Below are 27626 nucleotides of genomic sequence, written 5' to 3' on the forward strand. Positions count from 1 at the left end.
TTAACAAATTGCCATCTGGCGGCGGCAAGTAGAAATCGCTTTGCTATTTTACCTCGGGATTCGTCTGTTTTTAAGTTATTAATAGGTTGCGTCGTTTAGTCAACGGTCAGACTCCTGTCATGTAGTTCGGTAGTGTGACTCGTTTACGACAAAATTTCGAGTGTCAAACGCAATTAATGTAACCGATCAGCCAGATATTACCGTTGATCGGTTAGGTCATTCAGGTGAAGACCGTCCCCTCTCAAGATGGCAGACAGCGACTCGGACAGAAGTCCGGCCAACGGGGAATCGTCGTCTCCTTGCGTGCAGACGGGACCTCGAGTCGTTACGATATACAAGACCGAAACGGGATTCGGTTTCAACGTTAGAGGTCAAGTCAGCGAAGGTGGACCCCTGAAGAGCATCAACGGCGAACTCTACGCTCCTCTCCAACATGTCAGCGCAGTCCTGGAAGGTGGAGCGGCAGAGAAAGCTGGGATCAGGAAAGGGGACAGGATACTCGAGGTGTAAGTGTCGCGTATTGTTATTATTATTATTCTCTAATCTAAGTTACTCGTTAACGAATTATAATAAGAGTCGTTCGAATGGCTTAACGAAATCTCCGTTCACTAATCAAACATGCCGTTTTTTTTTTTTTTTTTTAAAGGTGTTATTGGTCATTTAAACTCGATTTTCCCACTTTGTAGCCCCTATTACTCGATTTTCGGTAATCTGCGATACTGGCGTATCCGCATGAGATTTGTCTTCCATCCCCTTTCGGATCGTGGCGAAACTTCTCCGACTCGGAGCTCCGAGAGCCGGGGAAGAGCTTTGAGTTGCGGGGATGCCGTTCTCTGACTTAAAGAGTGAAAAAATGCCAATTCTGAATAGACTTTTATGTAAAGAACCGTCAATATTTTTACTTTTAAACGGCCCGCCTTCTGACTAAATGTTCGATGTAACTAATGGAAGTGAAGTTTTGCAGGTGCATCCCGTTGAGATAAAGCGAGAAGTCTTCTCACTTCGGTCTGGTATGTTGTCTGCAAATAGGTGTCAACTGACTGTCCGAAAATTTTGTCTGAATCCAAGAATGGGATTGCTTTGCATAGAATAAATGTTAAAATTTCAGTTGGGAAAATCGAAAGTGATGTAAATTGGTATTGGGGGAACGGCGAAAATCTTCGACTTGGAAAGAATCCGAGTCAAAGACATTAAATCCCCGTGCTGTTCTGTTGACACTTACCTATTGCTTCGTTTTCTTCGAGTGAAAGAAGTATTTGAGTTAGAGAAGTTTTACTGTCTGTTTTTACATAGCATTTTCAGATGTGGAGGCTTCCATCCATAAAAGTAAAAGATGAAAGTCAACTTTTTAAAAATATTGGCAATGTAATTTCATGAGACGTAAATGATTGTATTTTTCTGTTTGTTTTTGAGATTAGTAAGCTCTCAAAAACATTACTTGCAAGAATTGAGATTTTCATTTCTGAGGATGAATAGTGGTTTTCAATTTGTTTGTTGAGAGAGTTATTTCTTCAGTTTTCGTTAAAAATATCCTGGATGAACTAGTTGTTAGTTTGGAATACATTTAATATATAAACTCCTGGCGGACTGTTTCAGAAGTCTTAAACAGTCAAATCTCTCTTCCATTTCTTATAAAAGGCTTTCTTTGTGAAAAAATGCACCAAATCTTTATGCAGGTGCTGGAGTTTAATATAATGTTTCTTTTTGTTTTATTTTAAATTGAGGATTTTAATTTTTATTTGGTTGGTTTAACCTTTCGTTCTTTGATGAGAGACAGGATATTAGCTTCCATATTTTTTTTTATTCAATTTTTCTTTTATCTGTTACGTATTCTCTGATATGAAAGTGCAAGTACAGACAGTAACTAATTTTGCTGAATCTCACTGAAGTATAATATTATACTTTTTTATTTCATCATTTATCCTATTGAATATTTTTTGAAATTTCCAATAATAATAATAATTTATTTTGAGATACAATCATTCAAAATCTTAATTACCAATTTAATCAACTGAATGTTTTTACAGTGTGGTTTTATTAACAATTATTTTACTTTTACTTAGTTTTATTTTAGAAATTTGTATAAGAAATTAATCATTATTTCTTAGTTAAATTATTAATTTTTTATTTCAAAAGTGTTACTAAATTCACCCTCTGACAAATAGCTACAGGTATATAGGATTGTATTGTTAGCTTTATCTTTTCTCCCCTTCTGAGACATGGGCTTTATTCTCTATTCTTTGTACATGTGTATTTTTTATTCTTTTTTTTTCTTTCTCCCCTGTTCTAGTCTAAACCTCAATTCTGCTACTTACAGTCATGTTTCGATTTATCTTAACTTATCTGGAAAAATTAGATTTGTTATAAGTCGAAATTACTTACTTTATTAAATTTTAAACCAGAAGTACATTCGTAAAAATATCCATAAATATTTATAATTTTTTTTTTTTATATTCTAATGTAAAAATGTTTTTAAAAAATAAATGAGATCACAGGGATGGGCAACCTTTTTCAGTGTAAGGATTATATTTTAAAACTTTTGAACTGATGCAGGCCACGTACAAGAGAAAAAAGAAAAAAATGCCAGTAAATTGCAATTATTTATTCATATATAATTATAAATTAATATAGGTATACTTAATTTAACTTCTGGAATTGCGGTGAACATAATATATTGGAAATATTTAGTTGAATATTAGTCGCCGCTAGTTTTAAATTAGTTTTGATGCAAGTCTGTTAGTCAATTTCTTATTTTAATTTTTTACTAAATTCATTGTGGGAAAAACTGTTCACATACGTATTTATTAATATTTTATGCGACGCAGGCATGGGTTGCTGACTCCTGGTCTAGAAGATTTGACACAAAGTTTTCTTTTAAAGAATAAATTAAAAACATTGTTAAAAATCTAGATTGCTTTTTTTCAGTTTCCACTTACCATTTTTTTTTTTAGAACTAAATTTTTCTATAAAATATAAATTAAAATTACACAAATCTATACATTGAAATTTTAATGTAAGAAAAATTCATTTTAAAATCAGATTTGGCAACAAGCCTTAATGTTGCATGCAGTTGTACTTTTGAATTGTGTTAAATTTTATAATTAATTTTATGTCAATCAAAAATAAATTTAGTGCAGAGAAAAGAGGGCATTTCAAAAGTATCCAATAACCTTTTACATGAATAAAATCAATTTTTCACTTTTTTATATTACTCTTCCTAACAGTTCATCACTTTTGTACATTACGATGAAGAAATTGTCAATGTAGTAAATTCCGTGTTTGTTTATTACCTTTTTATCCTTTAAATTGTCTTGTCGGTAAATTTGGCAACTGGTGACGTATGCCAGACTTGTTACGTAAGCTTAAATATGATGTAAAGTTTTCTTGTTTTGGGAAATAAAAAAAAGTTTGAAGATTACATAATAAAATTTACTTTGGTAAATTTGAGTTGAGTACGATTGTAAACAGTTTGCTGATATAATTTAATTCTAATCTGGTATTTCATTTTGATACTTCTTTATACTATTCTAGCTCCTGTAATTAAAGATAATCTTTTACAATTAAATTTTATTTAATTATTTAACATTACCTAAATCTGATTAAAGTTTGTTAAGGTCTTTTTAAAAATTAATAAAATAATTCTTTTTCTCTCTTTGTAGCTTTACTAATTTAGTTATGAATTTTATGCATTCTGTATCATTAAATATGTTATATAATAATTACTGTGCGGTTTTTTAAATGAATTAGAACTAGTAAGTTCATGCAATGTTTGGTATACTTTTATTCATGTTTTAACAGTTTTATAATTGTTAGTTATGGAATATTGCTTTCTCTGCAATAGAAACAGCAATTTAAGAAATTATCCTATACATTATATATGAAGTTAGACTAATTCATAATACTAAGCTTTACAGGATAAAATGTAAAATCAGACAATTTAATACATTAAAATCTGTTTTGCTCTCATTTATACACAAATATTCAGTGTAAGTAAAAGTTTATAATGTGTTTTAAATATTGTTATTGCTAGTTTTAAGTTTTGTTTGTAATTCATTTTGCATATTTAAGACACTACTTTTTTACTGAATAAATATTGAATTTTTTTATAGCTTTAAATATATAAACACTTTAAGGTTATTTAAATTTTTATAATTCAAAAAGGATTAAAGGTAAATAAATTTAACTTTAGTAGCAAAATTTTTCTGATAGTTTGTTGAATTTAATTGTATTTTTACTCAAACTAAACAATAAATATAGTTTATTACTCACATACTCAGAACCAATTACAGTGTGCACGTAAACAAAAACAAAAAACTAATGCAAACGCTTTCAAACTTCACCAGAGTTCTTCTTCGAGTGTTGTAACAATTACCCGATGGAATGTTGTATAAGCTTTTGGAATATAAAATTTAAACAAGCATTCAAATACAAAGACACTGTTTCTTTTACAATCCATCAGGAATTGGAGTTGAATTCTGTTCTCTGGCATATTTTAGCTGGCATTGTTAAAAAGTACCACTCACCATCTGGGCTATAGTTAATCACATACTCAGAACCAATTATGGTGTGCACATAAACAAAAACTATATCCCGATGTGGCGAGTGGTTGTTTACTTTTTAGCAATGTCGGTTAAAATATACTGTAGAATAGTCTTAGGCCTAATGAAGGCCAGAGCTCAACTCCAATTCCTGATGGATTATAAAAGGAACGGTATCTTTGTATTCAAATGCTCATTTGAATATTATATTCCAAAAGCTTTTACGGCATTCCATCGGGTAATCGTTACAACGTCTGAAGAACTCTGGTGGAGTTTGAAAATGTTTGCAGTAGTTTTTTGTTTGTGTACACCATAATTTGTTTAAAGTATGTGATTAACTATATCCCGATGTGGTGAGTGATTGTATTGTTTATTACATTAAAAAGTAGTCATATAATAATTTTCTAATTGTAAGATGATAATTGATACCTTATGAAATGATTGATAAATGTAAGAAAATAATACTAGATTTTTTAAATTATTTTCGTAAGCAGTTTCTAATTTATGATTGTCGTCAATGTGCATAATTTCTTCTTGTTTAATAATTGTTATTGATGATGATAAAATATTTTTCTAGGAATTATTTACATGTACCCGTCTATTATTTTAAAAGTAATGTATTGTATAGTTTAAAAAATGCTAAGGTTGATCACTAATCATTGAAACTGTCAATGCTACTTGTTTCATTAGACATATTTATTTTTATTAATGTTTTAGTCATGTAATCATTCAACTATATAGAAGTGTCTTGTAATTCTGAACTCTTCATAAAGATATTTTGTTTTTCTTTTTAACGATAATAGCAATATAATTTTTATTGAAACACAAATATGATCAATTATAAATATATATTTAAGATTTTAGAAGTTAAATAAAATTAGACAAATTTCTCCTCTCTCTCTCTCTCTAGTTAAATAAATGGCAACTATTTTCTTTTAATAAGCATGTGATTTCCCACAATGTGACTAAGCTTTCTCATTATGTATTGATTATATCATTTGCAATAAACTTTAAACTATAAATATATTAAGAATCATTTCACAATTAAGTGCATTCAACTCTCATCCATTATTTTTACTTCAACAACTGTTGATAGTGCATTAATAAGCTTTAAAAAGACATTTCACGAGTGCTATTAAAATAAATGAATATTTTTTTGTATTTTAAAAATACATTTCAGTAAAATTTTAATGTATGCTATTATATCTCTGAACACATCATAAAATTTATTGTGATTTCTCTTTGTTACCATAGAATATTTAATTTTCTATAAGTTTTATAAATTTTCTATTTTCTTACAGCCATTATAATGTATATAATGATTCTATTAAGTCTAATTTTTTTTATTATTATTCTATATTTAAATCCTTTGTGTCTTATTTCCTGTTAAGACTTTCACACAGTTGCATACTTTTTCTTGAAATGAAATGAAAAAAAAAAAGGGTAAAGAAGTGTGTAACTGTGTGCGAAAGACTTTCTTAATATCCTGTTACCTCGATTATGCATATCTAATTAGTTTGACCAAATCAGTCTACATTTCCTATATAATTACAATAGTATTTACTTTTTAATTTGTACTTGAAGATAATTTTCATATCAAATTTTAAATTATATATAATTTCTTAATTTATTTGTGTAACTTATTACATCATTTTTAATAAAATATTGAAACTTAATGTTTTTTTTTTATTATTATTATTATTATTTTTATTACAAAACTATATTATATATGTTGCAATATTTCACTTATCTCTGATTTTTATATATATATATATAGTTTTGTCACTTGATAGGTTTCAACAGTTTATAAAAGAATAAATGAAATTTCTTGATTCTTTTGCTTAGGAATTTCACAGGTGAATGCTATTCTGTTTGTAGTCTGCTGTTCTAGTTAATAGCAAGTAGAGAGTGCAAAATTATTTAGAACATTTTTCTCATTAAAATGATGTACAACTTTGTTCTGTGATGAAATTTTTTTATATATCATATAAGTAATTGTGTGCGGTTTTGGATTTCATTTTTTTTATATATATATAAAAACCAATCATCTTTGGTTATGAATTTTTTTTATGTTTACTTCTTTTTAGGTTGTCTCTTTTTTAATAACTTAATAGATAAGTTTTTAAAATTTCTAAAGGTCATCTGTACACTTACATATGAAAGATTTTTAAAAAATCAAATATTATAACTAATACTAGCCACAACTCATTAAATATTTCATTTGATCAAAATACGACTTGCCAATTAGTTCAGTTTTACTATCATTTGAATTTTAAACTGCATTCATACTGAATAAAATCTCTAAATATTTTCATAAATGTTATTTTTCTCTTCTCCTCTTTACAAAGTTCATTTGTGAAAAAAATTATTTTTTCAAGATTTGAGAAATTAATTCATTTAAAATTTGGATTTTTTTTAAAATTTAAATTAGTTTTATAATTTTTGAATATTACTTTTCAAATATCTTGCTGAATATAATATTCTTAATAGAAAACTTACTTTTATCCATTTTTGTGAATATTCTAATACTTTAAAAAATTTCACTCCGAACATAGCTACTTCACAAAGTATGTTCACACATTGTCGTGCCTGCACAATGATAGCCTGTTTGATCGATTCCTTTCTATTATATAAGTATGATTACATATAATACACAAATATTAATTCATAAATAGAAATAAATTATTTTTTAAATATTACTTTTCACATACGTTTTTACAGGTTGTGATGATTTAAAGTTAGAAAAACAAGAATTTGGTACTGTAAATTAAAAATGCTTGACTTCAGTTTAAACTTTTGTTGGTGTTAGTTTACTGATTATTGGATTGCAGAATAAAAGTTATTCTAAGATGTTACACAGTTAAATATAGAATTAAATTGCAAAAAGAAAAAGTCAATATTTTCATAAATATATTGATTATATATTTTCAAAATACTTGTAAATATTTTATTGAAAAAATTTAATATTATTTATATAATGATGATACTTCAAATATTTTTCAAATGATAAACAGTACTGGACAAAATATCCAGCTTCCAGAAATCCAGAATTACCAGAAAACTGGATAGTTTTGAATTTTGGCAGACTACTTTTCCACGCAGCCGCTTTATTTCAGTTTTTTGTAGCACATGTATCATACGACACCTCTTCTAGTGTGACTGCCAGTGTGTGCAGATGCTCCTGTACTGAAAACATAGAAAAATTTTAATTTTATTATAAAAATTAAAATGTAAATTATTATAAATGTCATATTCTATTTTATGAATTTTTTTTCTAATATTAAAATAAGTTTTATTTGGGGTGTCGATACTAAAATTAAATTACTGTAACATCATGCAGCTAACCTGTGTGTTGTCAGTTTGAAAGCAGTTGAAAGTTACCTGCATGAAATTATAGTAATCTGAATACCTTAATTAATCTAGTAGTTAATTTTTAGGTGTATAAATTAAGGTATTTCATTTTCAAAATAATATAACATAGAACACTTTGTATGCTTCTAACTGAAAACTATATTAACATCAAAATAGAATAAACATGCTTAAGAAATATTTTACCTTGTGAAAGATACAGATGACTAAAGTTTATTTTTATTATTTGATTTTTACATACATTTCAAAATTTTCAAAGTTGATAAGAAAAGAGCGATTAAATTTTCTTTTCTAGGCAACACAAACATGCTTCTAACCTTTTTATTTAAACTAATGTAAGGAGTTTATTTAGTTTAGTCAGTTTAAATTCCCTCATTCTCTACTGTTTTAAGTAAAATTTAATCAAATTGTCAAGAATTATCACTACCTTACTTAATTAAAGGTAATTAGAGTGCCGAAGTATTTAATGTTTTTCTAAAGGTTATAAATTTTTAATATTTTGTTTGTAATCCTCTTATTTCCAAATTAATAACTAACTAATTTAAAATAAGATTCTTAAGCTGCAATTTCTATCTTAGAATTTAAATATGTAAGTGCAAAACTTAGATTGTTAAATAGCTTTAATACATGTTTAATAAAATAANTTATTATTATTATTATTTTTATTACAAAACTATATTATATATGTTGCAATATTTCACTTATCTCTGATTTTTATATATATATATATAGTTTTGTCACTTGATAGGTTTCAACAGTTTATAAAAGAATAAATGAAATTTCTTGATTCTTTTGCTTAGGAATTTCACAGGTGAATGCTATTCTGTTTGTAGTCTGCTGTTCTAGTTAATAGCAAGTAGAGAGTGCAAAATTATTTAGAACATTTTTCTCATTAAAATGATGTACAACTTTGTTCTGTGATGAAATTTTTTTATATATCATATAAGTAATTGTGTGCGGTTTTGGATTTCATTTTTTTTATATATATATATATATGTAAAGATTTGGATAGAATTTAAAATTTTATGATGCAGAGGATGCAACTTATTTATTTTATAACATTGCTAATATATTGAAAAGATCTCTTGAGAGAAATTACTTTCCATAAAAATTATAAATGTTAATCATTTGCAATGACTGACTATTCAGATGTCAATAAATATCTAAAGACCTTGGATATTTTCTCGAAGGACAATCTACTTCAGTTTTTCTAGCTAAAAATAAAGAATTTATAATTATGTCAATAGCTCAAGGTAAAAATATACTAAACTTTAAAAGCTACCAAAAAATCTTTTAGTGTTTTAATGAACAGTTGTTTACTTTCTATCTCTACGATTCTAATTTTAGTTTGTCTCATTTTTATAGTGAAATTCTATTGCATAATTTTCAAAATATTACATAAAATACAACAATTTTATATTCCCTTCTTTTCCAAATATATTACTATAAAACTTTTTTTTTTTTCATTTAAAATTATTTGAGAGAGAACTTGTTTTCATGTAAAAAAAAATATATATGTGTTTGCTTGTTATTTTTATTTAAAGTCTATATACTTGAAACCTTTTATACAATTAAAAAAAATAATAATAATTTCTTTGCTTAGAGCCATATTAGTCAAGGTACTAACTGTTATCAGCTCCTTGATCTATATCACTAATTAGATCATGAAATTCTAAAACAGGATTTTATGAAAATTAAGGAGCTTAGATCTATATCATCATTATTGTGGCAGTAAAAATTGTTGTTAAAAGTGTTGTATGTATTATATAAATTTTAATTTATATCAAATAATATTTAGAAATTGTTCATAACTTACTACTATATGACTTGTTAATCGTGTCATTTTGTACTCAGTTTTATTGGTATATCAAATTGTTAATTCAATGAAACATTTTCTCTGTATATATTGATGAACAAGAATTTTGAATATTCATTTGAATATTCAAATTCATTTTTGTATAGATTTATAACCTTAAAAATAATGGCACTTAACTTGTTAGAGAGTTATTTATCATAATATTGTCATTCTCTACCTGTTAAGTAAGCCTTGAGCTGTGAAACAATCAGTTAATTTTAATATTAACTTGCTGTGAACTTGAAAGTTTTTAGCATTTATATGAAAGAATGAACTAATTCTTCTAAGTAGGTTTTCAGATGTTTGACCATTATTCAGTATCACTATTATTATTTAGAATATAAATGTGTTAGTATGATTCATCAGTAGAAATGTTGAAAGACTGACTTGAGGCTGTATTCTGGTTGTTATGTGTTGTCTTCAAGAGACAGTAACTATGTCACAATCAGCAATCTGCTTGTGACACAGTAATGTTTCTTGAAGACGAGAGATAATGACCAAAATACAGACCTTGGTCTAGTATAGCATTCTGCATGGCTTCTTTCCTTACTGTAAATTATAGAACCTAATTTTTATTTCCTAAATATCAAATTATTTTATTTTATTTCAAATTTGTTGAAAATTGGTAAAGTTTTGAAAGGTAGTAGTAGTGGGTTTTTTATGATGATACCTTCATATTTAGATATTTTGCATCTGATCTCCATCCTTTCTGGTAGTTCATTTATTAACATAAAAAATTTATATCAGTTCTATAATATAATGATCTTAATTCTTTTTGAACTTCATATATAATTTTGTAAACATAAACAAAATAAAATATTTTCTGCATTTGTAAAAACTACTGTATTTCTTTTGTGTTTGATGCTGAGGATAGTCCAAATTAGGCTGAAAATGTTTTGTGAAATATATATTTTGGTAACCTGAAAATAGCAGTGTTTTTGGATTAATTTAATATATTATCGTGCCTAGTTTCCATATATTTCCAAATTATTTAGTGTTATATATGTTTAATATGATCATCTTACATTTACTTTATTCAATGTTCTGGTATAACAAATATCTGGCATTATATTATTAATATTAACTTACATTTTTATTCTGTTGATATAACAAATTTTATAAATTACGTTGAATATATTTGATACGCAAGTGCTCACAATTTTTTTTACTGTCGTGACACTTATTTTTGAATTTAACCTGTCACGTCATTGAATTTCTAAAGCCACTTCCACACATTTGGTATTCACCAAATGCTGAGCAAACATTTGGCCAATATCAAGAAGTGTGATGATTTACTTGTGACTTGTGTATGGTATTTGCCGATTCACATACTTCACTGTGCCAAATCAAAGAGGATGAATAGGCAATTATTCAGCAATCAGCATTTTAATATGCTAACTCTCATCAAGTAAGTAAAAATGCATAATTTAAATAACAAATCAGATCTTTACTGCTTTCAGGCATATACTAATTACCTTTTTGAATGCATTTTAGACCGTACACTTACATAAACTTTTTTTATTGAGTATAATACAACTTCCAGATAAATTATATAATACGAATGCTTACAGAAACCGCCATTTTTGTAACACCCTGTGTAACACATTTAACTGCATAGAATAAAAAAGTAATCTGATAAACATCTAGCAGTTTTGGTTTATCATTTAGTTTGGTTGCGTATGAAATCTATACATTTTAATAATTAATTAAAGAAATGCATAAAGATCTACATCTATGAGAATGATTACATTAAGATTAGATCTATAGAATATTAGTTATGATTATATATCAATATCATTATTAAAGTCAATACATTGAAAATATAATGCTTACAATGTATTGTCAATAAATACTACTTATTGATTAGAAGAGTGCAAAGATCAATTTCCTGATAAATTGTTGAAAACTAATGGTAGAAACTTAATTTAAAATGTAATTTGAATGGAATTACAATAGATTAAATACATTTGTAATACATAATTGTTTTGATTAATTTTATTTTATATCATTGTAAAGTAGTAATTAGCCTATTTGTAAATGTAGAAATGAAAATTTTCATCTCAAAATATTTCAGTTAATATACAGAACATTATTAGGTAACATCTTTTGTATTGTATTTGATTACATATTTTATTTGTGACTAAATATTAAGTTGGGTTTTCAAGTGTTATTTGAAGAAAACTCATTAAATTTTATCAAGCATTTTTATATTTTTTCACTTATAACATTCTCTCCTTACCTTTATTATTCATTTCATTGTTTAAAATTTTATGTATTATAGTAAACTCCTGTTAATGCAGTCAAACTTTTTTGAAACAGTAATTTAATTTAAAATTTCTTGATAATAGAAAAATATAATCAGTGATTTTGATATTCAGAAATCTTCACAATACGCTCATTATATTACTCTAGTCGGAAAGTTGACTGTTCATGTAAAATGTACTATCATGAAATTTTTTGATCCCATTTCCTATAATAATAAATTCAACGGTATAATCTGGGTTCAGTCAAACTTGCATATAGAGCTGATTGTATTAAATTAATGTATTGTATAGCCATGCTGTTGGAGAACCATTAACTTGGACAACCTTTTACCCTTGTCGGAGTACAAAGCTTACTGTGTTTCAAGAGTTGAATAATTTCATATATTTTGCAGTACAGTAGAACCTCGAAAACTCGACCTAATGTGGACCGAAGGGTGGCCGAGTTTGTGAAAATGCCGAGTTATCGGGAATGGGGTTAAAAAAAATAAGTACGAGTATTTCCTCAGAAAATACTGTACTGTACTTGTACAGTATTTACTTGTACAGAATATAACAGAGAATAAACTGCCCAAATACCCTTAAACAAAGGAAAAGTACGTCCNTTTTATAGATTCCTCATCGCAAAAAAAAATCTGTAAACTGGGTGGGGCATTTTCATTGATTTTCGTACATGTCTGTCTTGGATTTCTGAATGTTTAGTAGTAACATTAAATTCATACCAACTAACAGTTGCATATTTATTAGCCGTCGCAAAAGAATAAATTTTTTAAAAAATTTTAAATTGTTAAATTTGATATTAAAATTTAATTAGGTTTAAATATAAACATTTTATTCTTTACTAAATTCATTTAGAAATAAAAATATTTGTGGACGAAATAAAATTCTTTCCACTGCGATAACCGACCAGATTTGTCTTATAAGGTCCAAATTGACATTTAATAATTATTTTCATTGTAATAATGTGGAGTGAATAGATGTCTAACTTTTACAAATTTGAAACATTGGCTAAAATAAACAATTGAATTTCTAATGTGAACACCGGGAGGAATTCAAAAAGCTTTGAATTATCAGTCTTTGAACATTAAACTAATGTTTGACAGAGTTCTGTAGTCTTTAGAAATATCACATTCTTCTCCCTGCTTTCTTTTTCACTTCTTTAATCACTTCAAGTTAAAAATAAATTTATGTATTTTCCATACACAGACATTATAAAAAACATAGCTAAACAACACTATTCAGCTACAGATGTCACTAACATGAAACGTGTCAGTTTTTCTTGTCTCCATAGTTCTCGGAACATATGCATTTGACGAATCTGAAATGCGTGCATTCTATAAACCAATAGATCACGTACTATTTTCTCTGCATTTTATTTTCAAAATATAAGCTGTACTAGCTTCAAATTATTTGAATTTATACTAAACAGTTATCCTCAGGATTGAACATTAACTTATTGAAATATAGAATGAGTTCAATTGAATCAAGATATAAGTTCTTTATCTCATTATTTTGTAGGAATGTTTATATTTGTGGAACACAATTTTTAATTACATAAACAATATTTCTATCAAAAATTTTTGTAAATCTTGGTATTGTTTTGTACATTATAAGAAGAAAATGCAGCTTCTTAAGGAAACCAAAGTTTAATTAATAAGAGAACACTTACAGGATAGAACTGGACAGAACAAATAGGAACCACTTATGGACCCTAGTTTTAGTATAGTAGAAAATATACAATATATTTGTGACATTTTTGGACAACACTGCAGACTTTCATTAGGAAAAGGCAGTTTCTGAGAGGAATGTTTGAAAAACATCTGCTAAATATCATTTAAAGTTATTCCTGATGGGTGCACATGTGTTTTTTCAAATTTAGCAGATATTCTTTGAACGTTCTTTTATAGAATACAAACATTCCTTCTTATGAACTGCTTTTTTTCTGACAAAAGTCTGCAGCATTGACCAAAAACATTAGTCCAGAACAGAATATACGGTATTTCTAAAACTAGTCCATAAGTAGTTTTTGGTTTAATTAATAGAGATTTTCATATTTTTATTCAGACCAACTTCAGTTCAGTATATAACTTTAACACACAGTGTTCCCAAAGATTTTGAAATTTATGTGTATCTTGCATTCATTTCAAACGGTATCGTGCTGTCAGCTGATTTGGTCCATGTAAATGTCCAAAAACATTTCTCCATTAAATAAACTTTGTTTTCCTTAAATAGTTGCATTTTATTCTTATAATGTATTTCTACTTTTTAAATGCTTTGCTTCTGTGTATACATTTTTTTTACGTCATTAATATATCAGTAAAAGAATAAGAATATATATGCATATTTTGTAGTATAACAACATTAAATTATCTGAATTTAATGATATATAATGTTAAAATCTGTCCTTAAAAATATAATTTGGCTGAGAAAAAACCGCCAACATACTCATTTGCATTTAAAAATTTTTAAGTGTAATGCCATTATGAAATAATTTTTCCCCGAGATTTCTTAATTTCATTTTCAATGAAATTTAAAATAAAAATATTTGGAAAAAAAAATTTTTTTTTATGAAGTACTTTGTAAAATTAGTTTCTTTAATCAAATTATATTTTGTAAGTAGGAAAGTTTTTTTTATTAATAAAGCATTTTTAAAGCCTTTGATATTAAGTGAATAGAACTAAAAAAATTAATTTACATATTAGTTACAAGTAATTTGATTTAGTTTTTAGCATTAATTACTGAATTTGGCAAAATTTTTCTGTACTGTACTGTACATTACAAAGTGTTTGTCACATGATGAGCACATACACAAACACATGATTATTTGCTGAACATTGGTTTATTGTGGGAATTGTTTAAGATTTAGCACAATATACCGACAAGAAGTGGAAACAGCAAGTAATGAATAGTCATCCACACTACTCCGTATTAGCCAAATGTTTGCTTGGCATTCGGCAAATACCAGATGCCTGGAGCCGTCTTCAGACATCTTTTTTCTGTTTAGGGATCTGTAGAATTCTGAAGATTCTTTGCATTAAATTTATTCAGTTTCATTGTTTATAACAGTAAAATTTTAAAAGTATATGGGCAAAAATATTTTGCTAATCAAAAGATCTTTCCTTTTACAAGTTGTACAAAGCAGCAAATATTTGAAATTTATGATGCATACAATAAAAACACAAGCATAAAAGATATATAAAAATAGATTTTGCATACATAAAACATTTATCAAAAAATTTATTAGATATTTAAAAACTTAAAACTACTCTAAATGCTTTTAAATATAGAAATTCTGTTCTATTTTATAGTTTTTATCTCTGTTTTTATGTCATTTCTTTTGTATTTTGTTTACAGTTGTATGATAATTGATAACACAAAGAAATTAANAATATAATTTGGCTGAGAAAAAACCGCCAACATACTCATTTGCATTTAAAAATTTTTAAGTGTAATGCCATTATGAAATAATTTTTCCCCGAGATTTCTTAATTTCATTTTCAATGAAATTTAAAATAAAAATATTTGGAAAAAAAAATTTTTTTTTATGAAGTACTTTGTAAAATTAGTTTCTTTAATCAAATTATATTTTGTAAGTAGGAAAGTTTTTTTTATTAATAAAGCATTTTTAAAGCCTTTGATATTAAGTGAATAGAACTAAAAAAATTAATTTACATATTAGTTACAAGTAATTTGATTTAGTTTTTAGCATTAATTACTGAATTTGGCAAAATTTTTCTGTACTGTACTGTACATTACAAAGTGTTTGTCACATGATGAGCACATACACAAACACATGATTATTTGCTGAACATTGGTTTATTGTGGGAATTGTTTAAGATTTAGCACAATATACCGACAAGAAGTGGAAACAGCAAGTAATGAATAGTCATCCACACTACTCCGTATTAGCCAAATGTTTGCTTGGCATTCGGCAAATACCAGATGCCTGGAGCCGTCTTCAGACATCTTTTTTCTGTTTAGGGATCTGTAGAATTCTGAAGATTCTTTGCATTAAATTTATTCAGTTTCATTGTTTATAACAGTAAAATTTTAAAAGTATATGGGCAAAAATATTTTGCTAATCAAAAGATCTTTCCTTTTACAAGTTGTACAAAGCAGCAAATATTTGAAATTTATGATGCATACAATAAAAACACAAGCATAAAAGATATATAAAAATAGATTTTGCATACATAAAACATTTATCAAAAAATTTATTAGATATTTAAAAACTTAAAACTACTCTAAATGCTTTTAAATATAGAAATTCTGTTCTATTTTATAGTTTTTATCTCTGTTTTTATGTCATTTCTTTTGTATTTTGTTTACAGTTGTATGATAATTGATAACACAAAGAAATTAAGACTTATTTTTAAAATTTAAATGTGAAATTAGTACCTTACATTGAAAGTTTTGAATGAAATTTGTGCACAGATGCTTCGTTGAAATATAAAAACAGTAAATTTTTTGTTTAAATTTCATCCTAAACTTAATAATTTCACAAACTAGAAGAAGAATTTTTTTATCGTCTATGATTAATTTCTAGATTTTATTATTAAAACAGATTTATCAAATGAATAAAATCAAGATTAATTAATTTAGGAAAAAAAGTTTTAAAGTTCCTAGCATTTAACATTCTCCAGAATAAATTAATGTCTATCTGAAGCATTGAAACAAAAGTAATGAATTAAAAAGAAAAGTGCATTAATTTAAAATAATAAGTAAAAGAAAAATGATAAATACAAAGAGTAAATATACAAAAATTAATTAGGAAAAACTGTTGTTGGCTAATGAATCGAATTTCAGATGACAAAATTAAATTGAATCATTTCATATCCTTCACTGATTTCATTTTCATTTCGATAATTGATTAACTTAGACGCAACAAGCCGAAATTGTCCCGCAATTAATATTTATCGGATATTGTTTATCTAACTCGATAATCATTTTCGTTCATGTAGGTCGTTTCGAAATGTAAGGTAGCAAGGAGAAAACTGGGTATGCTTCATTAAGTTAAAAGTGGGTTGATGACCTAAAGGAGGAATGGACATACATCAGTGAAAATAGCACATTGGGAAGTGGCAGAAAAACCAATAAACTAGTTACAAAATTAATTCATTTTATAAATAGATAAATTTACAACGGTAATTTACTGATCCATATTACATTGTTTCACGAACAATATAATTTTATGTGAATTTCTTTGGGGGGGGAAAGGACAATGTTTATAATATTGTCCGAAGTGTAAGTGTAACAAATTTCATCTTACTCTCAATTATATTTATAAAGAATTGTCCTGTTCAATTAAAAAATATTTAATTTAATATTTGATATTTTTTTATTTAATGAGATTATATTAAAAAATATACGAATAAATAATTGCTCAAAAGCTGAAGATTTTCATTCTTTCCATAACTAATTATTCCTGCTAGCATTTTAGTTATAAACAATTTTATAGATTCCTCATCGCAAAAAAAAATCTGTAAACTGGGTGGGGCATTTTCATTGATTTTCGTACATGTCTGTCTTGGATTTCTGAATGTTTAGTAGTAACATTAAATTCATACCAACTAACAGTTGCATATTTATTAGCCGTCGCAAAAGAATAAATTTTTTAAAAAATTTTAAATTGTTAAATTTGATATTAAAATTTAATTAGGTTTAAATATAAACATTTTATTCTTTACTAAATTCATTTAGAAATAAAAATATTTGTGGACGAAATAAAATTCTTTCCACTGCGATAACCATTTTTAATTGACGTTAAGTAATTTTATACAAGACTTGTTTGTTTTGTTGTTTTCCCAATGCTTACAACATGCTGTTATGGCAGTGTTACCTGATATTGTTATTTTGAAAAATACAAATTATGAAACTTGATAGGAAAAATCTGAAACGATTCGATGCCATTTATTCTAGAATAAATTTAAATTTTACTTTAAGTACTGCATTAATCTTTAATCAATTTAGACTACTTAAATATTTATAAGGAACATCCTTATTGTATTCATTACTTACCATCTCTTGCTTTTAAATACATATTTTAGATAACATTTTATAGCTATTAAAGAATTTCCATTCTTTAAATTTAATTTTTACTGGTTCTCCCCCATTAACCCGTCGGTTGAATGATACTAATCAAAACATCGATAAATTTGTTATAGTAAATTTCTAAGATTTTACAAATGAAGATTTCTGAATCTTATAACAGCATGCTTCAGTAGAAGATTAATTAATAATTAACAAAGATTTTATTGTTATAAACTCTCCAAATTAAAGTATATGTTGTTAAATCATATAATTTATAAAATAGATTCATTAATTACAAATAACTTGCCCTTTTATATTTTCACAGGTGATCTAACCACAGCCAAATGACCTTTCAGATTATCTGGCTAATTTTAATTATTTTAAGAGGTGGTAGCCAGTTAGGCTGCCTACATATCTTAAATTCAAACTACTGTGTATTTAATTATTAAAATTAGCCTTAAAATAGCCCTTAATCCTGTTGATCTAGTCAGTATAGTTACTTAGCTTAATTAATGCACGTTGAATAATGGCTAATGTTTTCGGCCCGGTTAACCGGGCCGAAAACATTAGCCATTATTCAACGTGCATTAATTACATTATATATTTTCTAGTAAGTTGATTTAGTTAAATATGTGTAATATATAAATTATATTTTTAGTGATTATAATAATGGAAATGAAGCTATAATACATACATAATTATTTCTCAATAGTAATGGAAATAATGTGGAAGGAGCTACTCATAAACAAGTAGTTGATTTAATCAAATCGGGAGGTGATAGATTGACATTAACTGTAATATCAGTGACTGCTCAGGTATGTTGTTGAACTTTTGTACTTTGATAGATTAAAAACTTTTTTAAAAGCAATAATATCTTGTCTGCCGTGAACAACATTCTCTATCAAATGCATTATTTTAAGTTTTTGCATGTTTTTTAAAACTATTGTTGCTTGAATGAATAACACGAGAAATAAAATAATTGACGTTAGTCAGGAAGTACTGATTATGGTTAATTGGACACAGGAAGCAGAGAGGTTAGAGCCCAGTGATGACTCTTCAGGCTATTCCTATATCGATTATAGTGAGAAACGTTCTTTACCTATTTCTATCCCCGATTATAATTGGATGGAAAAAAATGGGGAGAAATTTGTTGTAAGTTTTCATTTATCTATTTTCTCAAAATTATGATTTTAGTAAATACTTAAATTATGCTGCTACTTTTATATTACCAGGTGTATAATATTTATATGGCTGGAAGACATTTGTGTTCGAGGCGATATCGAGAGTTTTCTACACTCCACGTCAATCTCAAAAAAGAATTTCCAGATTTTAACTTTCCTAAACTCCCTGGGAAATGGCCATTTTCTTTATCAGATCAGCAGCTAGATGCTAGAAGAAGAGGTCTTGAACAATATTTAGAGAAAGGTGTGCATTTATAATTTTATCTGTTTATAAATTATTAATTTCATTACAACAAATGACTTTAACTATCTTACATTTTTTTAATGTATTGTAATTATAATTATGTATAAACATATTGAATAAATATACATAAAAACAAACATGAACATTTTACACATGTCAATATTATTTTTCATAATCTTAATCATAACCATCCATAAATTATAAAAAGCCATACAAAATTTGTAAAGAATATTCTTATCTTATATACAACACAAATGTCTTCAGCTTTTTTCAGATCTTCATTAATAAATAAATTTTAAAATGTTTAACATATTTTTATTCCAAATTAATTAGGCGTTCATTTGTCTAATTTTTAATAAAAATTTAAGTTTATGAATTATATAAAATGTGTCTGAAATTTTGTATTTTTCTTATAAACTTTGTATTTACACTTCAAAAATAATATCAAAATGAATTACTTAATTCACATAAATATTTTTTTAGTATAACATTTCAAGTAGCAAAATAAACATATAGTTATATGTTGGATATGAAAATATTTTATTTATTTTCAGTTGTAATTCTTCATGTTTGTTCACATTTTGTTTATCTATAAGCTTTAATATATCATTTATTAATAATTGGTAGAGCCATTTCTAGAAAACAAAAATATATATGGATGAGAAGATATTTGTTGATTCTTTTCCCCTCCACAAATCATGATTTATATTTGAAATTTTTCAATTACCAACTTGTATTTTAATGTTAATGTTTTTAGTTGAAAAGTTAGCTCACTTTTCAACTAAAAACAAACAGAAGCATTCATTATTAGATAAAAGAAATTTGATATCTGGAATAAGTTTTGAATAAACATAAATAATGCTTTAGGGATATTTGACATCGGCATTCTTTTTACTATTTGTAGTTTCATGTGTTGTAAACAATATAAATTATTAACCTGCATTTATAATTTGAAAATACTTAAGGTTAGCATTATTTTTATAACTTGTTTTATAAACATTTGATTAGTTTGTTTTGATTTTCAGAGAGAATAAATTGATTATTTCACTAAAATTAACTGTTATTCCCTCATAAGCATACATTAATATGAAATTAAAATAAGGGAAAGAAATTTTTCAATTTTTGGAAAGCCATAAAAGTGATTTCAATGAAAAGTCTCTCTCATTATGAATATTCCTATTTTTGAAATAAACTGCTTTTATTTCAAATCATGGTGCACATTTCTAATTGAGCTTGTGAATGAGCCACATTGAAATATAATTATAATTTTGGTTTAAAACATTTTCTCAAATAAATGATTGAAATTTGTAATTTATTGTAATTATAATGCTATAAGAATATTGTTAGTATATAAAATTAATTTTATATGCATATAATGGAAATTACAATAAAATTTATACCTACTAAATACAACTTAAATATCAATAACAAAAAATTTAATATAGCTAATATTTCAATTGTTCACTACATTATATACACAGAATACATTTGAAAAGTACTATTTTATTTATCAGCTTATATTCTGATACACTATCATTATTTATCCTTTTACTGATAATTTCTATAATTAAATTTAACTGATAGCTGTAAATTGAAAATTGTGATTACAAAGATATTTGAAAGAATTATGATTTTTTTACATTTAATGTACTAACACATTTAAAGTTATGATAAATGCATTGATTTGTATTGTATGATTTAAACAGTTGTAAATATATTTTTTCCTTATCCACAAAAAAAAAAAAAACATAAAAAGACATTAGTTGGTAAGTATAAATACTTTCCAACTAATGTCTTGATATTCTCAATAAATTATTTTGATATTTTAAAATGGTTTATAATTCTGTTAACAAAGAAATAACACAAATTGTATTAGTTTACTCAATAGAATTTATAATAGTTCTAAAGATCTAGATGGAACATTGGTTTACATGCAAGGAATATTGATTATTTGCTTATTGTTTCATCTATATATTGTCTTGTCTTTCAATTTATTAATTTGATTAGCTTGAACCTATTTCAATGTGTAAATTTATAAGAAAATAATGAATTTATTTTAAAATAATTTAATGTAATTGTGTTTCATTTGTATAAAATTATATTAAATTTTTCTATTGATATTATAGTTTGCACATGACATATTTTACATCTTAAAAACATCCATTATAACTTTGTGTAATGAACCAGTATAAGCATAAGAAAAATTTTACATGAGACGTTTATTTTGTAGAATTGTAGAACTAATTTTATTTGATCCTTTATTGATGTCAATGTATTGCCATCATTATGCACATTTAACATAAAAACATGCTTGGTGTTTGTAGGCCATATTGGTTTTGGTACATGTTTGCATCTTGCTTTTAGTTATCATCTGTTAATTATTTAATTGTTAATGCGCAATGACATAATCTTTGATATCTCCAGGAGAAAACGAAGTGAAAGCTTCAATGGCTTCCACATTTTTTATATTTTTCAATGCATTTGGCTTGGATGCATAAATACTATCTAACAATGTGTGTTTATAATTATAACATTCAGTAAATATAACATAAACTACATTATGTGCAAATCCTGTATTATTTTCAGTTTTGCTATAAATAATATCTTAAATTTTATTTTCTCATTTATGATACAAGATACTTTGAAAACATTAAAATTTTTAAATAATTGAATTATTAAATTTTGATTGGCTTACATGTATAACAAGCATCATAATAAATTTAATGTCACTTAACATCAAACGATTTTGATTTGAGATGTATAATAATAAATTTTTAATATTTTTTTTCTATTAGTTTGCGCTGTTAGAGTTATAGCCGAAAATGATATCATGCAAGAATTTCTTACAGATTTAGATGATGAAAATGTAAGAATTTTTAAATGATTTATTAAATATTTTTCTTGTTTTCATAACAGTAAGATATAATTTTCATATTAATAATAAAATATTTTAACAGAACTGTGTTTTAATATTACATGACTTCTTTAATTAATTCTTCATTGTGTTAGGTTGTGTTAGATACATTTTATTCATAAGAACATTAGAGGGTGCATGTGTCTTAAAACAAAAATGAACGAACATTATTTTTGTAAATAAATATAGATAATTGAACATTTTCAAATTAACAAAAGAAAAGCTACAATTTGTTAGTTAAAAATATTGTAAATATGTTTAATTTAAATTTTTAAATAAATTTTCTGTTGGAAATGTAGGAATGGAGATTTTTATGAAACTATTTTAAAATATATTTTAATTTGTCATCAGTTTTTTCTGGAAATATTATAATTATTGCTGACATTCCAATACATGCATTAATGTACACTGAAGCTCAATACAAAATACCTGTTATAAAATATAATTGTGTGAATGTGTGTGTATATAATACTCAAATTTCCATTTAAATTGCCTCCATAAAGAATGATTTGAAATGCATTCCTCCTATATTTTATTCTGATTTTAAATTCACTCTTTTAATACTACTTATTCTACTGATGACATGTCAATATACTTTGCATTGTATAATTCAGTATTTCTAACTACAGTTTTAACATTATAATAGGGCGGTAGCTCTGCTGCTGTTGATTTAAAAGTACTTCTGCCTGACAGAACGACTGTTGTCGTTAATGTTCGCAAAAATAGCTCAACAGAAGAAGTATATCAAGTAAGAAACTATTTAATTTCTTACATTCTCAATTTTATTTCTCAAACAAATTAATTTAAAAACATTATTTTTTTTTTTTTATTAGGCTGTAGTTGAAAAAATAGGAATGTCCAAAGATATCTTACAGTATTTTGCTCTGTTTGAAATTGTAGAATATGGATTTGGTATTAAATTATTTTCGTCAGATATTCTCTTTTTAATGAATGTAGAAATATTTTAACTTGAAACAATTCTCATTTTTTAACAGAAAGAAAACTTCAGCCAAATGAGTTTCCTCATAATTTATATATACAGAATTATAGTACAGCTACATCTACTTGTCTATTGATTCGTAAATGGTTGTTTACTCTAGAACGTGAAATCGAACTTAGTGATGATAATATGGCTGCAACTTTTTTCTTCTGGCAGGTCAGGGGAATTATTATAATTAATTGAAATTAATCTAGGCATTATTTTATGTGTCATTTTTAATTAATTTAGGCAATTGACGATGTTAATAAAGGCCAAGTTAAACCTGGTAGTAAATTATATGAACTTAAAGCTCTTCAGGATTCCTCAAGGAAATCTGAGGTAATTAATTAATTTTCAATTTTTTTATAACATTTTTTAATAAAACTAATGTTAAATAAAAGAATTTTTGTAGTATCTTAGTTTAGTTAGGCTATTAGAAGGCTATGGTGAAATATCATTTCCTCATTGTGCATGTGATGCAAGAAAAGAAGGTCATGTAGTTGCAACTGTAGGATTAACTAATTTTAAACTTCAGGCATGTAAAGATGATGGTACAATGGAGGTAATTCTTAAATAATATTATTTATTAGTAATTTTTTGTATGAATTTTTCTATAATTTAAACTATTTTTCAGTCACAAGTGATTGAATTTGCTTGGGATAGCATAAAAGAATGGGAATTAGATGATGAAGGCATGTCCTTTACCTTCCAATATTGTCGTCCAGAAAAGAAACCACGCTGGGTGAAAATTCACACACCATATGTAAGTATTTTCATTAACAAAAAAAATTTATGGTTTACTCAGAATTAGTGAAGTTAATAATGTATTTTACATGCACTTAGATGTTTAAGATTTCAGTTTTTTTTGCTATAATTTCTATAATCATATATTAACAAAAATGAGTAATTAATTAACGTTAAATTTTAATTCTTAATAGTTAATTTTTGGCAATTATGGAATTTTACTACAAAGCATGCCTACTTCACTTATTAGTTATCAAATTTTTCTGCTTACAATGACATGATATAGAAAAAACAAATAGCTACAACTTTTGTTTCTTAGATTATTATTTTTGTAGAATTACAAATTGAAAAATCTGAAATTAATGTAAATATGTTTATAATGTTGTTATTAAATATAATGTATATTATGTTTAAATATATTAAATATTTAAACATTGTTAATTTATAAATCTTTCTAGTAATTGTACTTTCAATTATTTTGAATGCCTTTTAATCACCTTTTTTGTGTTATTATTCTTGCATTTTAACTTATTTAACAAGTTTTAACTTCAGACATGCTCACGTTTTTAATGAATTAAAATTTTTCATTAAAGAATTATTATACGATTATTAAATCAAATTACATTCAAATAACAGAATCTTATCAATATTGATAAAGTTCAGAAACAAATTACATATTTTATATTAAACTATTGATATTATGTAAACAAATAATAAAGTTAACAGTAGAGAGAGGATTTTAAAATGAAAACAAAAATTATAAAATGAATAAAAATGTTATTTTTCATAGTACAGAATGATTATAGTTGGGTGTGAATGAATCTTTATTTGTCGATGGAAAAAGTTGAAGTATGAAAAATTATATTACACTTTATTAGATAAACAAACTTGTACTGTACATCTGATATTGCAAAAACTGTGATTACATAAACAGTTTGTTTTGATGTAATATTTTTATAAATTCATTCAAATTTTTTCTGATTGAGAATTATTTTATAGTATTATAAACAAAAATACATTTTTGTATATTACTTTTTGTTTTAAATTTTGTATATTCGATTTAATGCTAGAGTTTTTATTCTTTTACATTCAAACTTAGTATTTGCTAGTTCATTAACCAAAGAAAGCCAGTTAATTTGGCTGAAAATGATGTTCTATTAAATCACAATATTCATTAAATAAAATACGATGGCATTTAATGAAAAATTTCAAATAAATTATATGTAGTGCATGAATAAATACTCCAAACAATTTATACATTATTTGCATTACTGAGTTTCAGAAGTAAATGCAAAATTACATATCTTTAAGATTTTTATTTATTGCCTTGCATTCATAATTATTTTATCTAATGATGATTAAGTGAAGGTTTATAATTTTGAAATATAAATAAATAAAATTTATTCTAAAGATAGCAGACACTAGATGAATTATTATTAATAAATTTTCAAGTTATACATTTTTTATTTGCTAACACATTTTTAACGTCAGTGTTAAAACAGAGCAACTAATTGTCATATTTACTTCCTCTATATCAGTGGTTCCCAAAGTGGACGATGAGTAAATCTAGGGGAATAAAATGAAGCAAGTGGGTGACAGAGGGGTGTTTGAACAGTGACCATAGGTGACGGTTGCAGTCACTGACAACTATTCCTTTTCTTCTGTTAAAATGGGTAAGATAAAATATTGCGTTTTAATGGTTTCCAGATGTGGAGAACAATGTAATGACACAAAAGTGAGGATCATAGAAAAGTTTTTATAAAAATATTGCCAAGCCTTTCTCACACAAGTGAAAATTTGTTGGTGGTGTTGGGTCTAAGGTTATGGAAACAAGGGGGTGGTGGCTCAAAATAGTTTGAAAATCGCTGCTCTACATAATTTAAACAGCATTATCATCAGTATAAGTGAATACCAAAGTGATTACTATAAGTGGATTCTACTGAAGTCTGAATTTCATCTCCAATTTTAAATGCAAACAATTCTTTTTTTTTTTTTGTTTGTTTTTTTTTATGATGCTAGTAATTTTCTTTTAGAATTTATAGAATTCTTGTATATTATGTAATAATTAAAAGAATATTGTTTCTTTTTCTCCAGTATGTATTTATGTTTGACTGCTTTGAGAGGATACAAGAAGAAAGAAATTGGGTCAAGTCTACTAGTTCAGTTATTTAAAGTCATTCATATGGTTGATGGAAAGGTACAATATGTTAAATTATAATGTATTTAAATACTATTTTTATGCTGCCAGAAGAAAATTTAATTTATCTTTATTTTCTAGGTATTTCAAAATTGAAAATGCTTCGAGAAACTGGTTCATACACTAAAATCTATCCATATCTAACAAATTTTTAATTTTTAGCAAAGTATTCTGATTCAAATAATTTTTCATGTTCTCTTATTCATTTTTGCTTGATTGCAAAGTAGACATTTTTAATTTTACATTTTTGAAAGAATGGTAATTTGAATGCATCAACTCTTCATGCCATTTAACGGACATCCATTTTGATAGTGCAGTTTTTCTCCAGCTGCTAAGCTCTATAATGCCAGCCTGTATAATATTATAAGTGAATTTTCATCATTCAAACAGCTTTCCAAGCGAGCGCATAATTTATTTTGAATAAGAAAACGAATCATTGGTTAATATCATAAGTTTTCCTAAATATGCTCATAGTAGGTAAATATTTACTTGTAATTAAGAATTATTCATGAATGATGAAAAAAAAAATTTTACAAAATGTGGCAATTTTAATCTGCCTTATTTTGTGATTTTTGTATTGTGCGTGTTTAAAATAACAAAGACGTTTATCTGTCGAACATTCCATAATTGACGATAAATTAATTTTCTAATTTTAATTCCCAGTTAGTTCGTTTTTCGAAACAGGAATATTTAGTAAGACGTGCTCAAGTTGGATTTTTCTAAAAAACAAAAAAAAAAGCACACTAAGTTTTTCATTGTCTACTATAAGAGTTTTCAATGTCAAGCATATTTTTATTGATGTCTAGGTCGATTTATACAACCGTACCAAATCCAAATCACCATCCCGCTCCCATAGATTTTGTGTTACATCCAAGAAAGGCAGATCTGTGACAGGGCACTTCATACTAGTCTGCAGTGCCAAAATTCCCCCTCCAAGAAAAGTTTGTTGAGTAATTTATTTTTTTGGGAGTAGAAAAAAAAAACCTGTTGCATATTCTACAAAAACCAGCCTTGTAGAAAATACAAATTCCATTATTTATAGGATGGTGCTGCATATATAGTCTACTCACAAAGGAAATTACTCCAGTTTGAATGCATCATAGCACTAGAAGACAACTTAGGGGCACAATGCAGAAATGGAAATAAAAAAAAAATTATATATATAGAAAAATTGTGTGAATTCCCTCAGGAGAAAAAAAACCCTGTATATTGTATGACATCCTGAGAAAATTGTTTTTGTATATTCCTGTGGAATATGTATATAAATATAAAGAATACCATTCATTCAGATAAATTTGTTGTTGTTGTTTATTG

General features: G+C 26.0%; 1 protein-coding gene across 1 annotated transcript; it reads left to right on the forward strand.

The window, feature by feature from the left end:
* LOC111627978 (sorting nexin-27-like) lies at positions 1–27606 on the forward strand. The gene is made up of 13 exons (XM_023371687.1): positions 1–506; positions 18766–18868; positions 19077–19205; positions 19286–19478; positions 22274–22344; positions 23039–23140; positions 23226–23304; positions 23388–23548; positions 23621–23710; positions 23784–23933; positions 24006–24134; positions 26210–26312; positions 26394–27606. The coding sequence occupies exons 1-12, from the start codon at positions 247–249 to the stop codon at positions 26285–26287; spliced, it is 1545 nt and encodes a 514-aa protein (XP_023227455.1). The 5' UTR covers positions 1–246; the 3' UTR covers positions 26288–26312; positions 26394–27606.
* The last annotated feature ends 20 nt before the right edge of the window (positions 27607–27626 follow it).

Source organism: Centruroides sculpturatus, unplaced genomic scaffold, assembly GCF_000671375.1.
Source record: "Centruroides sculpturatus isolate CEXI.00-Female unplaced genomic scaffold, Cexi_2.0 scaffold1, whole genome shotgun sequence".
Lineage (NCBI taxonomy): Eukaryota > Metazoa > Arthropoda > Arachnida > Scorpiones > Buthidae > Centruroides > Centruroides sculpturatus.

Excerpts from the sequence above, each read along its gene's own strand:
- LOC111627978 (XM_023371687.1), top strand. The coding sequence starts at position 247 with ATGGCAGACAGCGACTCGGACAGAAGTCCGGCCAACGGGGAATCGTCG. Across the intron at positions 507-18,765 it reads GGGGACAGGATACTCGAGGT|TAATGGAAATAATGTGGAAG; the intron begins GTAAGTGTCGCG and ends ATTTCTCAATAG. Across the intron at positions 23,305-23,387 it reads AATTGTAGAATATGGATTTG|AAAGAAAACTTCAGCCAAAT; the intron begins GTATTAAATTAT and ends ATTTTTTAACAG.